The 19,926-nt window shown below is 46.1% G+C and overlaps 1 protein-coding gene across 1 annotated transcript; it reads right to left on the reverse strand.

Moving 5' to 3' along the window:
* Positions 1-7,137: 7,137 nt before the first annotated feature.
* On the reverse strand, positions 7,138-18,846 carry LAX1 (lymphocyte transmembrane adaptor 1). The gene is made up of 7 exons (XM_067729363.1): positions 17,285-18,846; positions 15,035-15,163; positions 14,496-14,695; positions 11,848-11,957; positions 11,324-11,434; positions 10,564-10,649; positions 7,138-8,759 (listed from the first exon to the last, which is right to left on the reverse strand). Exons 3-7 carry the CDS (start codon positions 14,582-14,584, stop codon positions 8,016-8,018), a joined length of 1,140 nt encoding a protein of 379 aa, XP_067585464.1. The 5' UTR covers positions 14,585-14,695; positions 15,035-15,163; positions 17,285-18,846; the 3' UTR covers positions 7,138-8,015.
* Between the last annotated feature and the right edge of the window lie 1,080 nt (positions 18,847-19,926).

Genomic DNA, 19,926 nt, shown 5'->3' on the forward strand with positions numbered 1-19,926 from the left:
ACAAAGTAAGAATAGCTATGATAGATTTCCTTGGTTGTTTGTGTTTCCTAGACCACCATTGCCTTCTTTCTGTGACAACAGCTTACTGACTCATTTAAGACTGAGAGTTTCTGGAAGTATTTGCAAGTTCATACAGGCTCTCAGCCCAAAGGAAAATCAGAAATGACGATAAAGCACCGTGACACTAATGGAGTGTTCAGGAAGGAGACATGCCAGAGGGAATGTCCTCTGCTCACCATTAGAGGGTGAATGATAGAGAGAGAAGGAGGAGACTTAGCCAGCTTCTGTATTTGATACTAAACAGTACTCTGAAGGAAGTCATAATCTATATGCTACAAGCTTGAATAATTAACTTACTATATTTAACTAATTAAGGACTCATACTGAATAAGTTAGTTTTATATTTACTTTCTCATCCTGATCTTGAAAAAATGTCTTCATATTTAGCATTATCAGGCATATGAGATGGGACAATTACTGCAGCTGAAACTGCACAACTCAGATGGGATGTGAACCCACGTGCCAGGACTTGAGCCCAGCCAGAATTCAGATTGGGGCTTGAAACCATGGTCTTTTAATTGAAATCACACACCTGGTCTCAGGACTTAATGAAGCTCAGTTTCTTTAAGTTTCATTGCAGAAAGAATTCAGTGAGAGACACAGTGATAGGTAAGAATGGATTTAATTAGAGAGATACACATTCCATAGACAGAATGTGGTCCATCTCAAAAGGCGAGAGTGACCTTGGGAGAAGTACACACCACAGACAGAGTGTGGGCCATCAGAAGGCAAGAGGCCTTGAAATACGGGGTGGTTAGTTTTTATGGGCTGGGTAATTTCATAGGCTAATGAGTGGGAGGATTATTCCAAATATTTGGGGGGAAGGGGTGGGGATTTCCAGGAATTGGGCAACCACCCATTTTTTTGCCTTTTATGATTACCTTCAGAACTGTCATGGTGCTGATGGGTGTGTCATTTAGCATGCTAATGTATTACAATAAATGTATAATGAGGCTCATGGCCTACTGGAAGTCGAATCTTCCACCATCTTGGACCTAGTTGGTTCTAACCAGTTTTTGTCATGTCCTATGGCTGTGTCATTCTTTTAAAGATGACATCCCCCCTTCCCTCCTGTTTCACAACTGGGCATTCAATTTAACTCAAATTTCCTGGCAACTAATGTGAGAAAATAAAACTGTTGGGGAAACACTGACTGAAACCGCCCACCCTGGCCAGCACCACAGTAACCATTTGCATGAGTTATTTTACGATAGGAGATCCTGGTAAGGAACACAGAACTAACAAGCCACCACCAACCGGAAGAATTTGGGAAAGGTCAAAAGGAGATGCCAGTCCATCCTACCAACCTTCCAGAATGCTTCTCGCTGGAATCCGTCTTGGCTGAGCAATGTGTGCGCCACCAGGAAGGACCCTGAGTCAGAATGATTAGCCAGAGACAACCCGGAAACTAATCCCATCACCATAAAACCTGAGACTGTGAGTCAGGTGGCAAAGCAGTCCTTACCCTCCTGCTCTCCGCCCGGGTGTCCCTTCCCAATAAAGTCTCTTGCTCTGTCAGCATGTGTGTCTCCTCGGATAATTCATTTCCGAGTGTTAGAAAAGAGCTCACTCTTGGGCCATGGAAGGGGTCCCCCTTCCTGCAACAAAACTGTAAGGGGAAAGAATTATAATAAAGTCTTTCATCCATTCATTTGTAAAAATTCTCGGAACAAGAAATAAAGAGAAAGGTTACCTATCTGAGAAAATAATTTATTAATTATTCTCAATTTGGGAGAATGTATATAAGGGTAATTGATGTTTAAAAAAACAAAATTCAGCCAAGTAAATTTGAGATCTAATTAGCTTTATTAGGCGATTCAAGAATCAGGCAGCATCCCATCTAGCATTCCAGGAGTGGTACAAAATGGAAAGCTTTTATAGAAAGGAGGGTGGGACAAGAAAGTTATTAGCAAAAGAAAAAGGTTACTTTGGGCCAGATCCTCGTCTTTTTGAGGGGAAGGGAATAGCAAGGATCTTTATCATGCAGATTACCTCACTTGTACTGATCAGGAAATTTCATATTGTTTTACAGGTCACATTTCTGGGCAGAACTGACACTGCAATTAAGCCGTGGTTTGATGTAGTGGAGGGCAAATGACTCCATTTGGGGCTTGTTATTTCTTTTTTATTGAGGTGTCCAGCTCATTGGGGTATAAGCATGAGCTGGCTTTCTTTTTTCTGGGACCTGCCACCCAAGTTGTAGGTTGAACCTCCCTTTCTTACTGGGTGGTAGCTCTCTTAACAACTCATTTTGATCCCATAGTTTTTCATCTCATAACTGAAACTGAAACAGAAAGGAAGGGGGGCAGGGCACAACCTTTAAAAGAATGACAAAGCCATAGGACATGACATAAACTGGTTAGAACCAACTAGGTGCAAGATGGTAGACAAGACTTCAACTAGACCTTGAGCCTCAGTATACACTCATTGTAACACATCAGCAAGTTAAATGACACACACACAGGCGCCATGACAGTTCCAAGGCTGACCATAAAAGGTCAACAAGTAGGCAGTGGCCAAGTTCCTGGAAATCCCTGCCCCTTCCCCAAAATAACTAGAATACTCCTCCCACTCATTAGCCTATGAAATTACCCGTCCCTATAAAAACTGGCAACCTCATAACCTGGTGCTGCTCTCGCCTTCTGAGATGGTCCACATTCTGTTGAGTGTGTTCCTCTCTAAATAAATCCACTTCTTACCTATCACTTTGTCTCTCACTAAATTCTTTCTGTGATGAGACATTAAGAACCTGAGCTTCGTTAAGTCCTGAGACCAAGTGTGTGATCTCAATTAAAAGATTGTGGGTTCAAAGTTCCCTGGTGGCACAGTGGTTAAGAATCCACCTGCCAGTGCAGGGGACATGGGTTCGAGCCCTGGTCCGGGAAGTTCCCACATGCCGTGGAGCAACTAAGCCTGTGCGCCACAACTACTGAAGCCTGCACGCCTAGAGCCCATGCTCTGCAACAAGAGAAGCCACTGCAAAGAGAAGTCCACGCACTGCAACAAAGAGTAGCCCCTGCTCACTGCAACTAGAGAGAGCCTGTGAGAAGTACGAGGACCCAACGCAGCCAAAAATAAACAAAGAAACAAACAAATAAATTCATTTATTTAAAAACAGACCAAAAAAAAAAAAAAAAAAAAAAGAGACCATGGGTTCAAGTCCCATCTAGGTTTTGGCTGGGTTTGAGTCCCCCTAAAACTGAGTTCCTCTGCTGACTTTATGATTAACCTCTCTATCCAAAACTTTATTCCTTTTCTTGTCCTGCCCCTGTTCCCCTCAAGATTGAGGAGTATCAAAGAAAAGGGGAGATTGACACTGAGCAGGATCCTGTGGGCCCCTCCCAGGTACAAAAGATACACCCCCACACTTCTTGTTTATAGAAGAAGGCTTTAGTTTCCTAGGCCTTCCCTGAGTTCCAAAGAACAGATTCAAATTCAAGCAGTTACTAATTAAAGAATGCAGAAACACAGGAAAAGCAGTCGAGAAACAATAATTCAGTGATAGAACAGAGTCCTAGTTCTGCCTCAGGGAATACACGTAACAATCTGATACATATTTTAGAGTTGTTCTGCAGGAACTAAGACCCCCATCCAGTTGGAGGATGGTAAATACATGCTGAGACGCCAGACTGGTGAGAACCAGAAGGTTGATGACTGAGATCCCTGTTTACCTCACCACCAACTAGTCCAAAGAAAGTTGTATACCCTGCAGCCCTCACCCTAAATATTGCCTTTAAAAACTCTTCCTTGGGAATTCCCTGGTGGTCCAGTAGTTAGGACTCAGCGCCTTCACTGCTGTGGCCTAGGTTCGGTCCCTGGTTGGGGAACTAAGATCCCATAAGCCAAGCGGTGCAGCCAAAACAAAACAAAACAAAACAGAACACTCTTCCCTGAAAACCACTGGGGAGTTCAGGTCTTCCGAGTATGAACCACCCATTCTCCGTGCATGGCCCTTGCGATAAACCTTTTTGTGCTCCAAACACCAACGTTTCAGTTTGTTTGGCCTCACTGTATGTCGGGCACATGGACTTGGGTTCGACTACGTAACTGTTTCTTGGTTATGAGAATCCTTACATGCCAGTGTTTTTCAGTTCTGTCTGAATCTTCACCTCACATCTGATACAAATCTCTCCTTACTTGACTGTGCTTATTGTTGCTTCTCAGGCCAACCTTTACTGGCCATCAATATCAGACTGATGTGGTACCCTCTGTGTGGCAGGAATTTAAATGCTGGTCACATGTAGAGTGAATCTGAGAGCAATGAAGAAATCTACCCAAAATATAGCCACCAAGTATGAGAGAGCTAGCTCCTGTAAAAATCTGTCTTTATCCCACTGTCCTGGTCTGCTTGGGCTGCTATGACAACAATACCATAGACTGGGTGACTTAAACAGCAAACATTTATTTCTCACAGTTCTGGAGGCTGGGAAGTCCAAGATCAAAGTACTCTCAGATTTGGTGTCTGGTGAGAGCCTGACACCTGCTTCCTAGGCAGCCATCTTCTTGCTGTGTCCTCACAGGGCGGAAGGGATGAGGGAGCTCCCTTGGGCCTCTTTTACAAGGGCACTAATCCCATTCACGAGAGCTCAACCGTCATGACCTAATCACTTCCAAAGGCCCCACCTTCTACTACTCTCACAATGGGGATTAGGTTTCAACATATGAATTTTGGGGGCGCACAAATGTTCAGTCTATAGCACCCACCCAAGTGTTTGTGAAGCCACCTCAGATGGTCTATACCTCACAGGCGTAGAGGCCTCTTGCCTTGGCACCCTGTTGAGGTGGTGCCAACAAAATGACCCAGGTCCAGTTGCCTTCCTCTGGTGACACTTTTATTGTTGCCATGGCCAACAGTGGGTGGCCATCTGCTCCACAGCCCTTTCTCTCCATTCTGGCAACACACTGCTCTTTCTCCTTTTACTGGGGCATCAGGTGCTCTGCAGAAGAGATGGTTAGCATCCCTGGGGACGGGGGCAGTGAAGGAGGAAAGAAACTCTCTTCCTGACCAGCATGTCCTCAAAGGCTAACCGCAATCACATCTCAGTCCTCTCCTGTGGAGAAGGGATGCGATGTGGTGGAGAGCAGTACATCGTAGGACTAATTTTCCTACTCTCAGTAAGCCTTGAGTGGTGTTGGCAGACCCCTAACAGCTGGTGGTGCTCTGAACTCAGAATGTGGGATGTTTTAACACCTTTGATACTTAGCTTTAAGCCTTAGTCTCCATTCCTGAACCACAGAAAAAACCTCACTCAACATTTTATAAAGACATGCACTGAAACCACATCATCAAGTGTCACATCGATAACCTGAGTTCATCTTGGGCCTCGTGCCAAGAACTAGGGTGAATACAAAGGATTTAATTATATTTTCCTAAAGGCAAAGTGATTTCAGTTTGATAGGAGAGACTGAGTACATACATTAACAGAGCAATGCAGAAAACAGACAAATATTCAGAACAATTACAGTAGCATATGCTTTATATTATGTCCATTTTGCAGAAAAAGGAACAAAGGCACATTTATTTAAGTGGAATGAGCCCAGATGTCTTCACTTCCAGCTTTGTCCATGTTTTAAAATTATTTTTTGTTTTGACATAACTTACAGAAGAGTTGCAAAGATAGTACAGAGAGTTCCTGTATACCCTTCACCCAGCTTCCCCTAATGTTAATTATATAACCATGGCACATTGATCAAAACTAAGAAATTAACATTGATACAATACTATTAACTAAAATATGGACTTTCTTGTTTTTCATTTCACCATTTTTTCCACTAATGCCCTTTTCCTGTACTATGATCCCATCCAAGGCATCATGTTATATTTTAGTCATCATGTCTTCTTAGTCTCCACCAGTCTGACAGTTTCTCCAGTCTTCCCTTGTCTTTCATGACTTTAACACTTTTAAGAGTTCCAGTCAGGTATTTGTAGAATGTCATTCAATTTGAGTTTTCTGATGTTTCTCATGATAAGACTGGGGTTGTGGATTTGGGGGAAGAATACCACGGCGGTGAAGTACCCTTCTCCTTGATCATATAGCAGTATAACTTATTACTGGTGAGTTGACCTTGATCACATGGTTAACGTGGTGTCTACCAAGTTTAGAAACCAAGGTCTGAGAGCTAAGTGCATTCACTGCTACTGGACCATGATTGCTGCTAGACCCTCCAGTGGACAGAGTTAGGAAGTATATATGTATACTAGCCTATGTATATACACGTCTATATTTCCTTTTCTACTTGCTTATTTGTCACTTCTTTCTCTGACAGCAAGAAACCTGCCTCTCCCTACCTGTAATATATTTACTTATTTGTTCAATTCAAGTATGCCCTACAAATTTACCAACTAGACTGCAGTGTTTGTTTTCAGTTCTTTGTGTCTTTAGCTTACAGTTTCAAGCAAAACATTGTTTTCCAAAGTTACTTAGGCCAGCTCATTTTTTCCCCCACTCCCTTCAGTGAGATTATATCATACATTTGTGAAACAGTTAGATTCATTTTTTACAATCTGCATTTTATTGTGGGTTCCCCTGACAGCGTGGTGAATTTTTAAAAATTTTGCATATGATAAAAGTCACCCTTTGTGCTATACAGCTTTTTGTGTGTGTGTGTTTTGACAAATGAATACAGTCATGTATCCATCATCATAGTACAATACAGAACAATTATCCTAAAAATTCCCTTGTACAGCTCTTTGTTGTAAACCCCTTCCCTCTCCCCAAACCTGCCAACCACTGATCTGTTTTCCACCCCTATAGTTTTGCCTTTTTCAGAATGTCATATAAATGAAACCATACAATATGTAGATTTTTAGGTCTAGCTTCTATCACTCAGCAAAATACGTTTAATATTTGTCCATGTTGTTGCATGAACCTACTTCACTCCTTTTTACTGCTGAGTGTGGATAAACTCATCGTGTGGATATAGGACACTTGTTTATCCATTCACCTGTTGAAAGACATTTGGGTTATTTCTAGAATTTGGCAATTACGAATAAAGCTGCTATAAACAGTCATTGTATGGGTTTTTTCGTGAATACAAATTTCACACTTGGATAAATACCTAATAGTGGAATGACTGGGCTGTATAATAGGTTTATGTTTATAAGAAACTGTCAAATGGGCTTCCCTGGTGGCACAGTGGTTGAGAGTCTGCCTGCTGATGCAGGGGACGCGGGTTCGTGCCCCGGTCCGGGAGGATCCCACATGCCGCGGAGCGGCTGGGCCCGTGAGCCATGGCCGCTGAGCCTGCGCGTCCGGAGCCTGTGCTCCGCGATGGGAGAGGCCACAACAGTGAGAGGCCTGCGTACCACAAAAAAAAAGACAAACAAAAAAATCTGCCAAACAGTTTTCCAGAGTGAATGTTATGCCTTGCAATCCCTTCAGCAATGAGCGAGAGTTCCTATTGTTCTGCATTTTCTCCAGCGTTTGGTTGTCCACACTCATTTTAGAGTGGAAACTGTCCCCCCACCCCAGCCCAACTTCCTTGTTCCTTTTGGCCTCTGCCTGGATTACCAAATAATCTGTATTCCTGCTTTGCAGCCTGCTGGTATTAGTGAAGGTAATGATTTTAGACTACTTCATGTTTCCACTGTGTACTAAAGCACTCTTCCATTTTTAACCTCCTCACAGACCTATAAGGCAGTTTCAGCATTCTTAAGTTGGTATGAGAGGTAACAGCACCCTGCCTGAGAAGAATTTCTTTCTGACTTTCTCAAACCTCTGCTTTTGTGAGCCTCTTAGCTCCCTACTCATTTCAGCTTCTTTTTAGCGTAACCAAATGAATCCACTGAAATACAAGGGTGGTAAAGGGTCTTCACTAGACCCTGTAATGGCTATGGATCCGGCAGGATAGACCACTCCACGTGACTTTCCAGCTGGGTGGCTGGGTGTTAATTCATCAGGAAGGAGCCATGTGTCAGGCCCCTGCTCAAAGTCCCTAGCTCCTACCTTGGCAGCTCACACATTCTTGTAGTCATGGGAGTCTTCATTTGACATCTCTTCTCCATGTTTCATCTGACTGTTCTCACTCTGTGCAGATGACTGATAGGCCACATAATCCTTTAAGGCCAGGAAACTCCCTGACTGCATGACAGGTTGGATGTGGGTCTCTGGACCACCTGTCCTGCCCTCTACATGGTCTGTGTTTGAGGATGTGGCTTCCTTCTCCTCCCGCTGCTGGTTTCCACTGGGATCTGGTGGTACATTTTCATAATCTCTGCAGCACTGAAAAGTTCCCCAGGGCTGCTTCCCTTGGATGGTCTCGAGATCCAACACTGCCATGTTGACATAATCATTTGAGGTCTGAGAAGACCCTTCGCCATCGTTGAGTGGATAACTGCTCTCAGTTCCTGGAGACCCCAAACTGGTGTAGTCACTGGCGTTCCCACAGCCCTCATCTATTTCTTCAGTCAACTCCAGCACCTTGGAACTTGGGAGGATGAAGAGGTTCCCAGGAGGGCTGTTGGTAGAAGCTAAAGTCTCAGCAATCTCCTTTGCTGTGGGGATATTGACATAATCTCTTGAATCCTCTGAAGAAGTGCTTGGGCAATCTCTTGAAGCTCTGACATTGACATAGTGCGCTGAGGGAGTGAGGTTTCCATACATCTGGGGCCCCATGGTATTGTCATAGATGCCCACTGCATACCCCATGGCATGAGTATGGGCTCTGTGCACATGGAGGGCATCACCTGCTTGGGAGGGCTATGAGTAAGAAGAAAAAGCCAGTGACAGGATAGAAGTAGAAACATGGACAAAACCTTTCTTCTTCCCTGCCCAGTACTACTACATCTAATGGTTCTTCCTCTCTGTTCTTCACTTTGGAGAAAAGGTCTGAATCAGGGATCTCAAACCTCAAGGCTTCAGATGCTAGGTAGGAATAAGTGAAGTAGGCTGAGTTTAAGGAAAGCAGCAGTGTAAATTTGACAATAAATTGCAACAGATTTTTGGCCACACTGTGGGGTTTCAATGGGGAGTGGGGGAAGTATTAGGAATTGGAGAGAGCCTGCCACACCCCAGAGCACACTGAGGCGCGGCATAGTGGTTAAAGGTAGAGGCTTAGGCTCAGACTGAGGGTGCAAGTCCCAGGCCTCACCACTCTGTGCTCAGTTTGGGCAAGTTACCTAATCTCACTGTGCCTTAGTTTCCTAACTTATAAAATGGGTATAATCATAATAATATCTACACCATGAGGGTTTTGTGAGGAGTAAATGGATTACGGACCGTAAAGTGTTTAGAATAGCTCCTGGCACAGAGAAAACACTAAAAAATGCTTGTTGCTATATTAGTATAGGGGCAGCTGACACGCAGGTCAGCTGCTTATGGCCAATTAGAGATGCTAGTCTGTTGTTTCCAGAACTTCTGATTTTCAAGAAAAGCTGGACATCTGGACTTTAATATGAAATCTTTTAGGTTTTTGAATGTTGCCAACTGGTTCAAAATGTCCTTCAAACACTACAGAGTACAATCCAAACATGTTTGTGGGCTTAAGCCAGTTTGAAATCTAAACTCTAGATGCAAAATTCCCTCAGGGCCCCCCTGAGTCCTAGAAGTCGCTTTAGCAGTGGAGTTTCCTCCGCTCTTCCTTTTATCAGCCCCTTAGACTTGCTGCCCCAGGAAGTTTTAGAAGCAGGAGCAGAGCCCAAGGATGGGACATGCAAGAGGAAGGGGAAGCAAAGGTGGCAACATGGAGCGGCCGCATGGTAATCAACCTAAGCCCCTGGGTGAAGAAAGGCTAGGTAACAACCGAATTAGCAGCAGCTGCAGCATGGCTGTACTTACCCAAGGATGGTCACAAAACCAAAGGAACTGATTCTTTTAACAAGCTAATGAGAACTTATCTATGGAAATAAGCACCCTGATCTTCAAAATAGTCCCTCTACTGTCTCTGGTGTGACTCCTCCTGGGGAGCTGCCTTCAGAGCCAGACTACAAGACACAAGGGATTATTGTTATTAATTGTAATGGTCCCCTTGTAACCTCAAAGGTATCCCCGACGTGCTCAGTGTTTTCTACACCAGTTACAGTGCTGAGTGAACTTACGAGTATTTCTGCTATGGAGGAGGATTGAAACAATTAGACATAGGCTCAGAAGTAATTGTCAAAGTAGGACTTTAAGAGTATTTTGAGTACCAACAGCACTGTTGGAATATTTCGGTACCCTCCCAAGGTGATTACTTTGAAGGGGACAACACTCATTTGGAAAACACATTTCAGTTCTAACATCGTGTCCTTGAATACACGTGCCCTGGTGCCTTTCCTAAAATCCCAAGTGCTTGCTCCTCTCTTTCTAAATTTTTTGCCTTGGGTGGTAGGGAAGTCCTGAGGCTAGTCTTCCCAATTTATTAATAGGGCCTCGGGGGTGGGGGGCAGGCGGGTGGTGTGTGTGTGCCAAAGGACATGCTGTTTGCAGAGGCTTAGAGCCAAGACCTAGCACTCTTGCACTTCAGCTCTTCTGCCAGAGACATATCATTTCTCCCAAACGGGTTGTCATTTCACTTGGCTCTTACCACATGCTCGGAGGGAGGGCTGTCAGAATTTCTGGAGAGGAGGCTCTCGGTACTGAAAATACGAATACTTCTTGACGGATGTCTTCCTGAAAGGACAGAGAACAAACCCTGAACGTAGTCAGCCAGTCCTCCGAGTGCTTCAGCCTGTACAATTCCTGCATCTTGGGTGAAGTGGGTTTGTGTGATGTCTGGGATTTGGGGCCTGGCGTTCTGTGGGGAGAGGGTCAGAGCTACAAGGATGATGTGCTAGGAGACCTGGAACCCTCCTCGGCTAGCTGAGGACAAAAGGACACTAGCACAGGAATTGAGGAGACTGGGAAAGAGGCTCCTGGGGCGAACCCTCCTTGCCTTGAGGCTGGAGGCCATTTTCTCCTTCTGTATGTCTTTCCCAATGCTAGACGTACCCAGCTGTTGCCTGCTAACTTACGTCAAGAAAAACCAAAGCTGCTCTCTATGTAATCAAACCATAATGCTGTACTCCATAAACTTATACGGTGATGTATGTCAATTTTTTATCAATGAAATTGGAAAAAGAAACAAACAAAACCCCCAACCCAGATGACCTCCCGCTCCCTTCTTCGAGCTCTCCAAGCCCCCACTGGAGTTGCATCTTGCAGTCTATCTATCCCATTCTCTCTCATGCTCCCTGAAGGGCAGAAAGGTCTGCAACTTTAGAGAAAGTTGCGTCCAGGTGAGAGGTACATTCCGGGGGTAGAAGTTCTGTAGGTCTGGACTCCATGGATTAGAAAGAAAAACCTACCCAGCTCTTCTTGTCTTCGGGGCAAGAGGTCATAAATATTTTTGGCTCCTTGTCTGGGTCGAGGCAGAGTCAACAAGGGCATGACGGTAACTTGGAAGTAAGGAACTCGCCCTGCAAGGCAATGAGAGACACGGAGGTCATGGCTGGGCCCAGCTGCACAGAATGCGGGGCCCCTTGGGGATGAGATGGTCCCTGAAAATATTGCCCACCCTCACCATGTATCATGAAAAATACGTTTTCAGACTTGACCAATTCCCTTTGAGCTAGAAGCATAGGGGACTCAGTGGACAGAAGCAGGGCACAGGGATACCAGGGCAATGACTTTCGAAATGGAACTCCACTCAGCACTGAGCCTTATGGAGTCACAGCTTAGGATCCCAAGGGAGACGATGACCCGTGTGTCAGGTAAGAACAGAGGACTGCCCAGCTCAACAGTTTATCTCTGGAGGGTAAACTGGGCTTTAAATACCAGGCTAGTTGATTGATCCTAGTGTGTCTCAACTTCGGACAAACAAGGGACTCACACTTCTTCCATTTGCTCCAGTTCCACAGGATGCAGAAAACTGCGACAACCAGGAGGATGGCAAGGAGTCCCGCAAACCCAGAAAAGATGCTGCTGTTGTGGTCTTTAGCTCTGCGAGGAAAACCAGACGCCATGACCCAGCCATAGGAGGGTGGGAAGTTGGAGAAGATGCTTCCTTTAGGAGGTAGGGCTTGAGGATTTGGAATGAGAGCCCGGTGAAGGAAACTGAGGTGGGCTGGGCTGGATGGTGGAAGAGAGGGTCATCTTCCCTTGGAGAGAGGGAAATAGGACATGGGAGAAGGGACCTATCCTTTTTGAATGCCTACTGGATGCCAGTGTTTTGCATGTGAACCTTATTTAATCTGTACAACAATCCCATTTCTCTTTGTGACCAAGGAATCTGAGAATTAGACTCAGAAAGGTAGAGTAACATGTCAAAGATCACACAGGTAGGAAAGAGCATGATGGAACGTGAGTCTAGGTCTGTTTGGGCCCAAAGACTCTTCTTTCTATGGCTTCACACTGTCTTCCAAACTTGTAATGTCAAGTCCACCTGCTCCCGCTTCCCCCATTCGCTGCTCCTGGGCTTTCTGTCTTGCCTGAAGGAGAAGATTACCCAACTTACAATTAGGGAGCAGCTCTGGGACAAGAGTTCATGTTGCCTGCACTTGAATAACCCCTGTAGCACCAACTTGTGGAGCTGGTCTCCAAGCAACACTCTGTTGTTCTGCGGAATTTAGCAAATGCACGGAGCAAGTTCTGGGTTACTTGCAGTTCCCAGGCAGGCACGGAGTTACTGCTCTGCTTTGCCTATAAGAAGCAGCCAACTGATGTTACAGAAGGACTCACTAGCAGACCTGCTCCCCCAGATACTAGAAACCAGGTCATCTATCAGGGAAGATTTTTGTCCTCCTGAGTTCTAGGCTTGTTTACCCAACTCTGTATTGGACATTTCCACAAGGTTGCCTAATAGACATTTCAAACCAAAAATGTCTGGAACAGAACTCCTGCTCTCTCCCCACAAACCTGCCCCTCTGGTGTTTCCCATCATCTAATGACTCGGCCAAAAACCTTGGAGCCATCCTTGAATGTTTTCTTTCTTTCACACCCCACTTCTAGTTAACCAGCAGACTCTGTCTGCTCATCCCTGGGCATCTATCCAAACCAGTCACCTCTTGCTCCTCCATTACCAGCACCCTGGTCTGAACCACCGTGCATTCCATGTGGACCTTTGCAAGAACCTCTCTAATGGGTCTCCTTGCTTTCACTCTTGGCCCCAACACACTATCTTCATGCTCGGGCCAGAGTGATCCTCTAAACGGTAAATCAGATCACGTCCCTCCTCTGCTTGCAACCCCCCATGACTTCCTATCACACTTGGGATAACATCCATAGTCCCTACCCAGTGAGAACTTCATGGCCTCTTCTGTTCTGGCTTCTGCCTGCCTCTGACCTCATTTCCTACCACTTTCCCTCTGACCTTGACCTCCAGGACTCTGTGCTGTTCCTGGCAAAGCAGTCTGGTCTCTCAGACCTGCTGCTTCCTCTCCCACAGCTCAGTCCCTCATTTCACTCAGGTCTCTTCTGAAATGTCACCTCCTCAGACAGGTCCTTCCTGGCCACACCCTCCCTCGTACTCTCAGTCCTCTTACTCTGCCCTGGTTTTTCCTCAGAGCACTTACAACTGACTGACATTATGTTATCCATGCATTTGTTCATCTGTTTCTATCTGACTCTCCCACTTGACTGTAAGCTCCAGGAGGTCATGAACTTGTCTGTCTGGTTCACCTGGTGCCTGGAACAGTGCCTGGTACTCAGTAGGGGCCTTATGAATATTTGTTAAATGAATGAATGAGTAAATTATCAAACAAATGAATGAATATAGAGATAGGATTTTTTTGCCGGGGGAGTTGCAGGGTTCTGACATTTTATGAATTCATTCCCCATCAATGCCTCTGTCCACCTGCAAGTGACATGTATTTGTTTGTCATGGTAATGATACTTACCGCCCCAAACTACAGTGATTTAAAATTTATTATTTTGAGCTGTGCTGTTATGATAGCACTGAAACTTATACCTCCCACTGTCAAAGTTTCAATGGCTGATGGATTTTTTATTTAATATAATATTGAAGTTTTAGCTGTAAAATTTACATCTACGATTAGTTCTGTGGGGTTTTATGTTCTAAGGATATATCTTTATGATATCTATGATTCCATTTTTATTCATGGCAAGTTTTTAGGGCCTAAAAACACATGAAAAAAGTGGGCTTTCTGTTTCCATCAGAGTGGGAACTAGTTTTTGTTTTTATTTCTTTGAGGAGTGATTGGTGGGACCTGAGACAGTAATGATCGAGGACAGCAATCAGGACCTCTGAGCGTGAGAAATCCAACCAGGCCGGCAGCCAGCTCTAAGGAAATGTTGTGTTATCATATTTTGTCTCCCCCTATCAACTCCTTTTTCTCCTCAATACCCATTTCTTTCCTCCAAGCAGTTCTGAGTAAACTTCTCTGAGTCTAGAGTTTATTGGTCTCAGGGGACCACCCTGGTGAGGGGTGGCAATGCTGCTGGGGTAGAAGCATCCCAGGGTAGACCAGGGCCCTCTGTCTAAATCAGGGGAGGGGAGAGCTCACCACCCGGGCCACTTACGTGTCTGGGCTGCCGAGGGTTCCCTGCAGAGTGCTGGGCTGTGAGGTCCTCGCTCTGATTTCTGAGCGGGTCGGTATGGTGACATCCATTATCCCAGGACCGTCTCTGGCTTCAGCTCCTCCTTCTAAGCCTTCTCTTAATCGTCATCTGCTTGCCAGCCTGTCTGCCACTTTCCCTGGCTCTTCCTAAATTGCTGACTCCTAGGAGAAAAGGCAGAATTGGTTTGTGTTTTACATATAATCCTGTGTGGTATAACCACTTTTTTTAGTAGATAAAAATGACAGAACTCCTCCTGGTCTCCATGTCTTCCGAACATTCCCTAACATACAACATTTTACTCTCAAAATTCATCTTCGTAAATCTTTATTTACCAAAGTCCCTCACAAATAAAGTCTATTGGTTTTTCTTTCTTTCTTTCTAAAGCTTCCCATCTATCTTTCTAGAACTTTCTACCCCCCAATCAACTCCCTACCTTGCCTCTATCCCTTAAATGTCAGGCTGACTTGACCCAAAATATGAAACAACAGGTTTGGTTCTACCTGGATGTAGCTGCGATGCCGACTGCAGGAGGGGCGAGCTCCTCTGGGTGTGGTGCTCCGCAGCGAGGCTCAGGGGGAAGCCAGGGTCTCTGCCTTGTGAGGGGGATGTGAGGGGCACTGACGGGGAAACTGCAAAGAAGGCAGAGACAGGCTCCGTGAGAAGCTCATCTTCCCCCAACCCCCAAAGCAGAGATAAGAGAGCAAACACTTTGCCAGAATGGAAACAGAGAGTCAGCTACAGGAAGCAACACCACCAACGTGCTAATGAAGCATGGGGCCCAGGAAAGGCTGCTCAGCTCTTAATAAGGTAGAAGCAATCATGTCTGCACCCCGTTCCCTGGGCTGCCCGGCGCGCTGTGTTCTGGGGGCAGCGTGATTCAAGATGGGGCAAGGTGGTGGGGGATTTGTGATTGTTCGCCCTGGGTTTCTGAGACACGGAGAGTTTTATAAGCCTCCAGATTTACAATGTTTGTTTCAGCACTGGGAGGTGCTTTTTAGAAACAAATGCAGATCTCTGGCACCGGCTGCTGATACGTGGGCGGAGGGGGCAGAGGAGGACTGGTGGTTTTCATAAACACTTCCCAGGTGATTTTCACAGAACTGGTCTGTGTTTCACATTTTGAGGACCTCTGCTCTGGGTATGAGCCCCAGAATGAAGCTGAAGCAGGATTGACATGGCCCCGGGGGCCTGCCCTCAGGGCCCCCGGCCGCTGGCTGGCTTGCTTACAGGGCTCTTCAAGAGAAGATCCATCCCAGTCTGGCCTGTTGTGCACCTGTCTCAGAAGCTGGAAGATTCACTCCCCGTGTCTACCCAAAGTGTCCCAAACGTCAAAGTTTTTTTTTTTTATAAATTTATTATTTATTTACTTTTGGCTGCGTTGGGTCTTCGTTGCTGCACGCGGGCTTTCTCTAGTTGTGGCGAGAGGGGGCTGCTTTTCGTTGTGGTGCACGGGCTTATTGCGGTGGCTTCTCTTGTTGCTGAGCACGGGCTTAGGCGCGTGGGCTTCAGTAGCTGTGGCTCACGGGCTTAGTTGCTCCGCGGCACGTGGGATCTTCCCCCACCAGGGATCGAACCTGTGTCCCCTGCATTGGCAGGCGGATTCTTTTTTTTGACATCTTTATTGGAGTATAATTGCTTTACAACGGTGTGTTAGTTTCTGCTTTATAACAAAGTGAATCAGCTATACATATACATATATCCCCATATCTCCTCCCTCTTGCATCTCCCTCCCACCCTCCCTATCCCACCCCTCTAGGTGGTCACAAAGCACTGAGCTGATCTCCCTGTGCTATGTGACTGCTTCCCGCTAGCTATTTTACATTTGGTAGTGTATATATGTCCACCACTCTCTCACTTCGTCCCAGCTTACCCTTCCCACTCCCTGTGTCCTCAAGTCCATTGTCTACATCTGCATCTTTATTCCTATCCTGCCCCTAGGTTCTTCAGAACCATTTCTTTTCTTGTTAAGATTGGCAGGTGGATTCTTAATCACTGTGCCACACGGGAAGTCCCTTCAAAGATTGTTCAAAGTTTTTTTTCTAGCTTTCTCCCCCTCTTCCTTTTACGCATTTCCTGACACTCTTTCATCTTGCGAGAGTCCAAGGAGAAGGGGCCACTAAGACTATTAGTGAAGAAGAGCTTCTGATGTCACTTTCCACAAGGAAATGGATTCCCAGCTGGATGGCAGGGAAGCCAGCCAGTGCCTCATCACATGCTTCTCTCTCTCTCTTTTTTTTTTAAAATAAATTTATTTGTTTTATTTATTTATTTTTGGCTGCGTTGGGTCTTCATTGCTGCGCGCAGGCTTTCTCTAGTTGCGGTGAGCGGGGACCACTCTTCGTTGCAGTGTGTGGGCTTCTCATTGCGGTGGCTTCTCTTGTTGCGGAGCACGGGCTCTAGGCATGCGGGCTTCAGTAGTTGTGACACGCGGGCTCAGTAGTTGTGACGCATGGGCTTAGTTGCTCTGCGGCATGTGGGATCTTCCCGGACCAGGGCTTGAACGCGTGTCCCCTGCAACGGCAGGTGGATTCTTAACCACTGTGCCACCAGGGAAGTCTAACATGCTTCTCCCTTATGTCATCCCAGCGGACACTGAGGCCTCAGTCAGCTTCCCTGAGGTGTCGGTGCCTGCCCTGTGTCCAGGCTCCCAGAAGGCCCCCAGGGGAAAGGTCTGCAGGTTGGCCCTGGCCAGCTCTCCTCTGGGCTCTGCCAGTGCAGGCCCTCGCTGCCTTCCCTCCAAGTAGCCTTACCTGGCAGGAAGTAGAGATGACTCAGAGGCAGCTGGTTCTAGAGCTGGAACCTGGGTCTCTGTCCGCCTCTCCTTTGGATGGGTCTGAGTAAGAACTAGGACTCCTCACAGGGGAAGAAGATCCATTGCTGCATCACACTTGTGTCTGGGACCGAAGGAAGAGAGAGGGCTCTACAGGCCTTTCCGGAGCCATTGGTGCCAATAGGGGATGGTGTGTGAACTGGGAACTTGGAAGATGGTACATGGGAAGTGCAGATAGAACCAAACCTCAGCACACTGACAGCTACTTAAAAAAAAATTTTTTTTTCAAGAACTTCCCCCTGCCTGTGATCATCTCAAGGTCTTATCATGTTATCTTATCTACCCAGTCTGCTTTAGTTAGACTAATCTCTCCGGTCTTCTGCTTTTCTCCTGGCCCCACGCTTGAGTGAAACAGCCTCCTCATAGAAAGTTCCCAGGCTTCAGAGTGAGCTCTGGTTGCCAGGCCCTGGCTGCATCACTTTCCCCTGTTCTTTCCCTCCCCATGGTACGTAAACCAATCAAACCCACCACTCAAAACACAAAATAGATACCCTAAGTTATTCATCGTGATAGCGGAAGAAAACTACTCACTCCTGGGTGACAGCGTATGTGTTTTAAACCTGATTGCTCTAGTGTTGGCTTTTAACCACTCAGTGACTTGAGGGGTTGAATGTGACATATGATTCTAAAGTATTAAGATTGGTTTTAAATAGACAGAACTTAACCATCCAAGCAAGCAAAGCCCTTTGAGGGGGCGGGGCTACACGCTAAACGTTGTTGCTAATACCAAAAATCGTTCAGAATCCTCTCAGGAAAGACAGAGCGCTGGGTTAAGAGTATCAGATCTTAAATGACTACCTGGGTGATGTCGGGCAGGTCCTCTAATCTTTTTGGCTGTTTCCTTGGATGCAAAATGACGATAATAATAGTGTTTAGGTAATGCTGTTGTGAGAATTAATTGGACGAACAATGAAAAATTCTTGGCTATGCAACAGCTCATTGAATGGGGCTGCTACTATCATGTCATCTCCTGATGCATGAGACTCATTTCTTTACACTTAATGGACTGCTCTCTCAAGCCTTTCTTCCTTTCTCGATGCTTAGTCTGCCTACCTTCTGCGTGGTCCTTTATTCTTTAAGCACATATCTCTGGGACAACTCCCACTGCACGGTACCAGGCACTGGCTTTGCACATAAAACAGAAGCGGTCCCAGCTCTCCTGCCGTGGTCAGTCTTGGATGGCCACCCCCTTGCAGGCACTCTGCACTCCAAGCAGACCCGGCTCATTGTTACTTTCGGACTCTAGGCCTTTGCACTAGTTCCTTCATTTTACCAGCGGATTCTTTTTCTCTTGTAGAATTCCAATAAAATCACATTTTAAGAGTTTATACAGGTTATTTCTGGGTTGTGGGGCTTGAGGTGTTTTGTTGTTTTCTTTTTTGGACCCATTGTTTGAATTATTGCAAAGATCAAGTGTCTTTTTTTTTTTTTTTTTGCGGTATGCGGGCCTCTCACTGCTGCGGCCCCTCCCGCCGCGGAGCACAGGCTCCGGATGCACAGGCCCAGCGGCCATGGCTCACGGGCCCAGCCGCTCCGCGGCATGTGGGATCTTCCCAGACCGGGGCACAAACCCATGTGCCCTGCATCGACAGGCGGACCCCCAACCACTGCGCCACCAGGGAAGCCCAAGTGTCATTTTTATAAAAAATAAAATTGTTATTTTAAAAAATGTGCCCTAAGCATCACCACTTCTGTGAAGCCCTTTGCACCTGGAACTGGATTCTTGCTCTTCTGTGGCACCGTGTGTAATAGCACCTCTCAGTTGTTGGGATTAGCTGTTTAAATGTATGTCTCCCCAAGTAGACTTTGAACCCTCTCAGGGCAGAGACTGTGTTTTAAGTTATTACATCTCTGGCATTTGGCACGGTGCCTGACTGGAGAAGTTCTCTCAGGTGCTTATTGATGCTGTGAATTTATGACTTAAGTGTGTAACAGGGTGAGATATTGAGAAAGAAATTAGTGTCCTTGTCTTTTTCCTGCTGTGCACTAATGGGCCAAAGGACAAAGCCATCTCTGCACTGCTCTCCCTGCACCTCACAGGAAGGGCAACCTGACGTCCTGTGTTGGGTCTCCTTTGTCCTAGGAAGGGGTTAACAGTGGCTTTTGTATTTCTGGGCCCCCCAAAATGCCAAAATTGCCCTGTGTGAAAGACAACTGCAGCCAGGCTTTGTTTTCGAAGGTCTGGGGGCTGGGACAGTGCAGCAGGATGACAGCTGGAGCCTTAATGGCAGCCCACGCCTCTACGCTCATTTGCTCGTGTCCTGGAGGGCTTCTCCAGTCCAGGCATGTCTGAAACAGAACAAAGGCAGCGAACACCTTCCTTTTAAGTTAACGTTGTGAGAAAGCAGGATTAGGACAAAACGATTTAGAAAGTACAGAAATATTTCTTCCACCTCTCTGCTCCCTGTCCCCACTCAACCAAAGGTCCTTGGGAAGAGTGAGGAGAATTTGGAAGCAAGGAGTGTGACCAGACTAGGGGATAGCTTCTGTCCCCTCCGCTAAGCTCCAGTGGAGGAGGCGGGTTGGCACTGCCGACAGGTAAGCGAGCCCTTTCCTTAAGCC

Source organism: Pseudorca crassidens, chromosome 2 (genome assembly GCF_039906515.1).
Source record: "Pseudorca crassidens isolate mPseCra1 chromosome 2, mPseCra1.hap1, whole genome shotgun sequence".
Classification (NCBI taxonomy): domain Eukaryota; kingdom Metazoa; phylum Chordata; class Mammalia; order Artiodactyla; family Delphinidae; genus Pseudorca; species Pseudorca crassidens.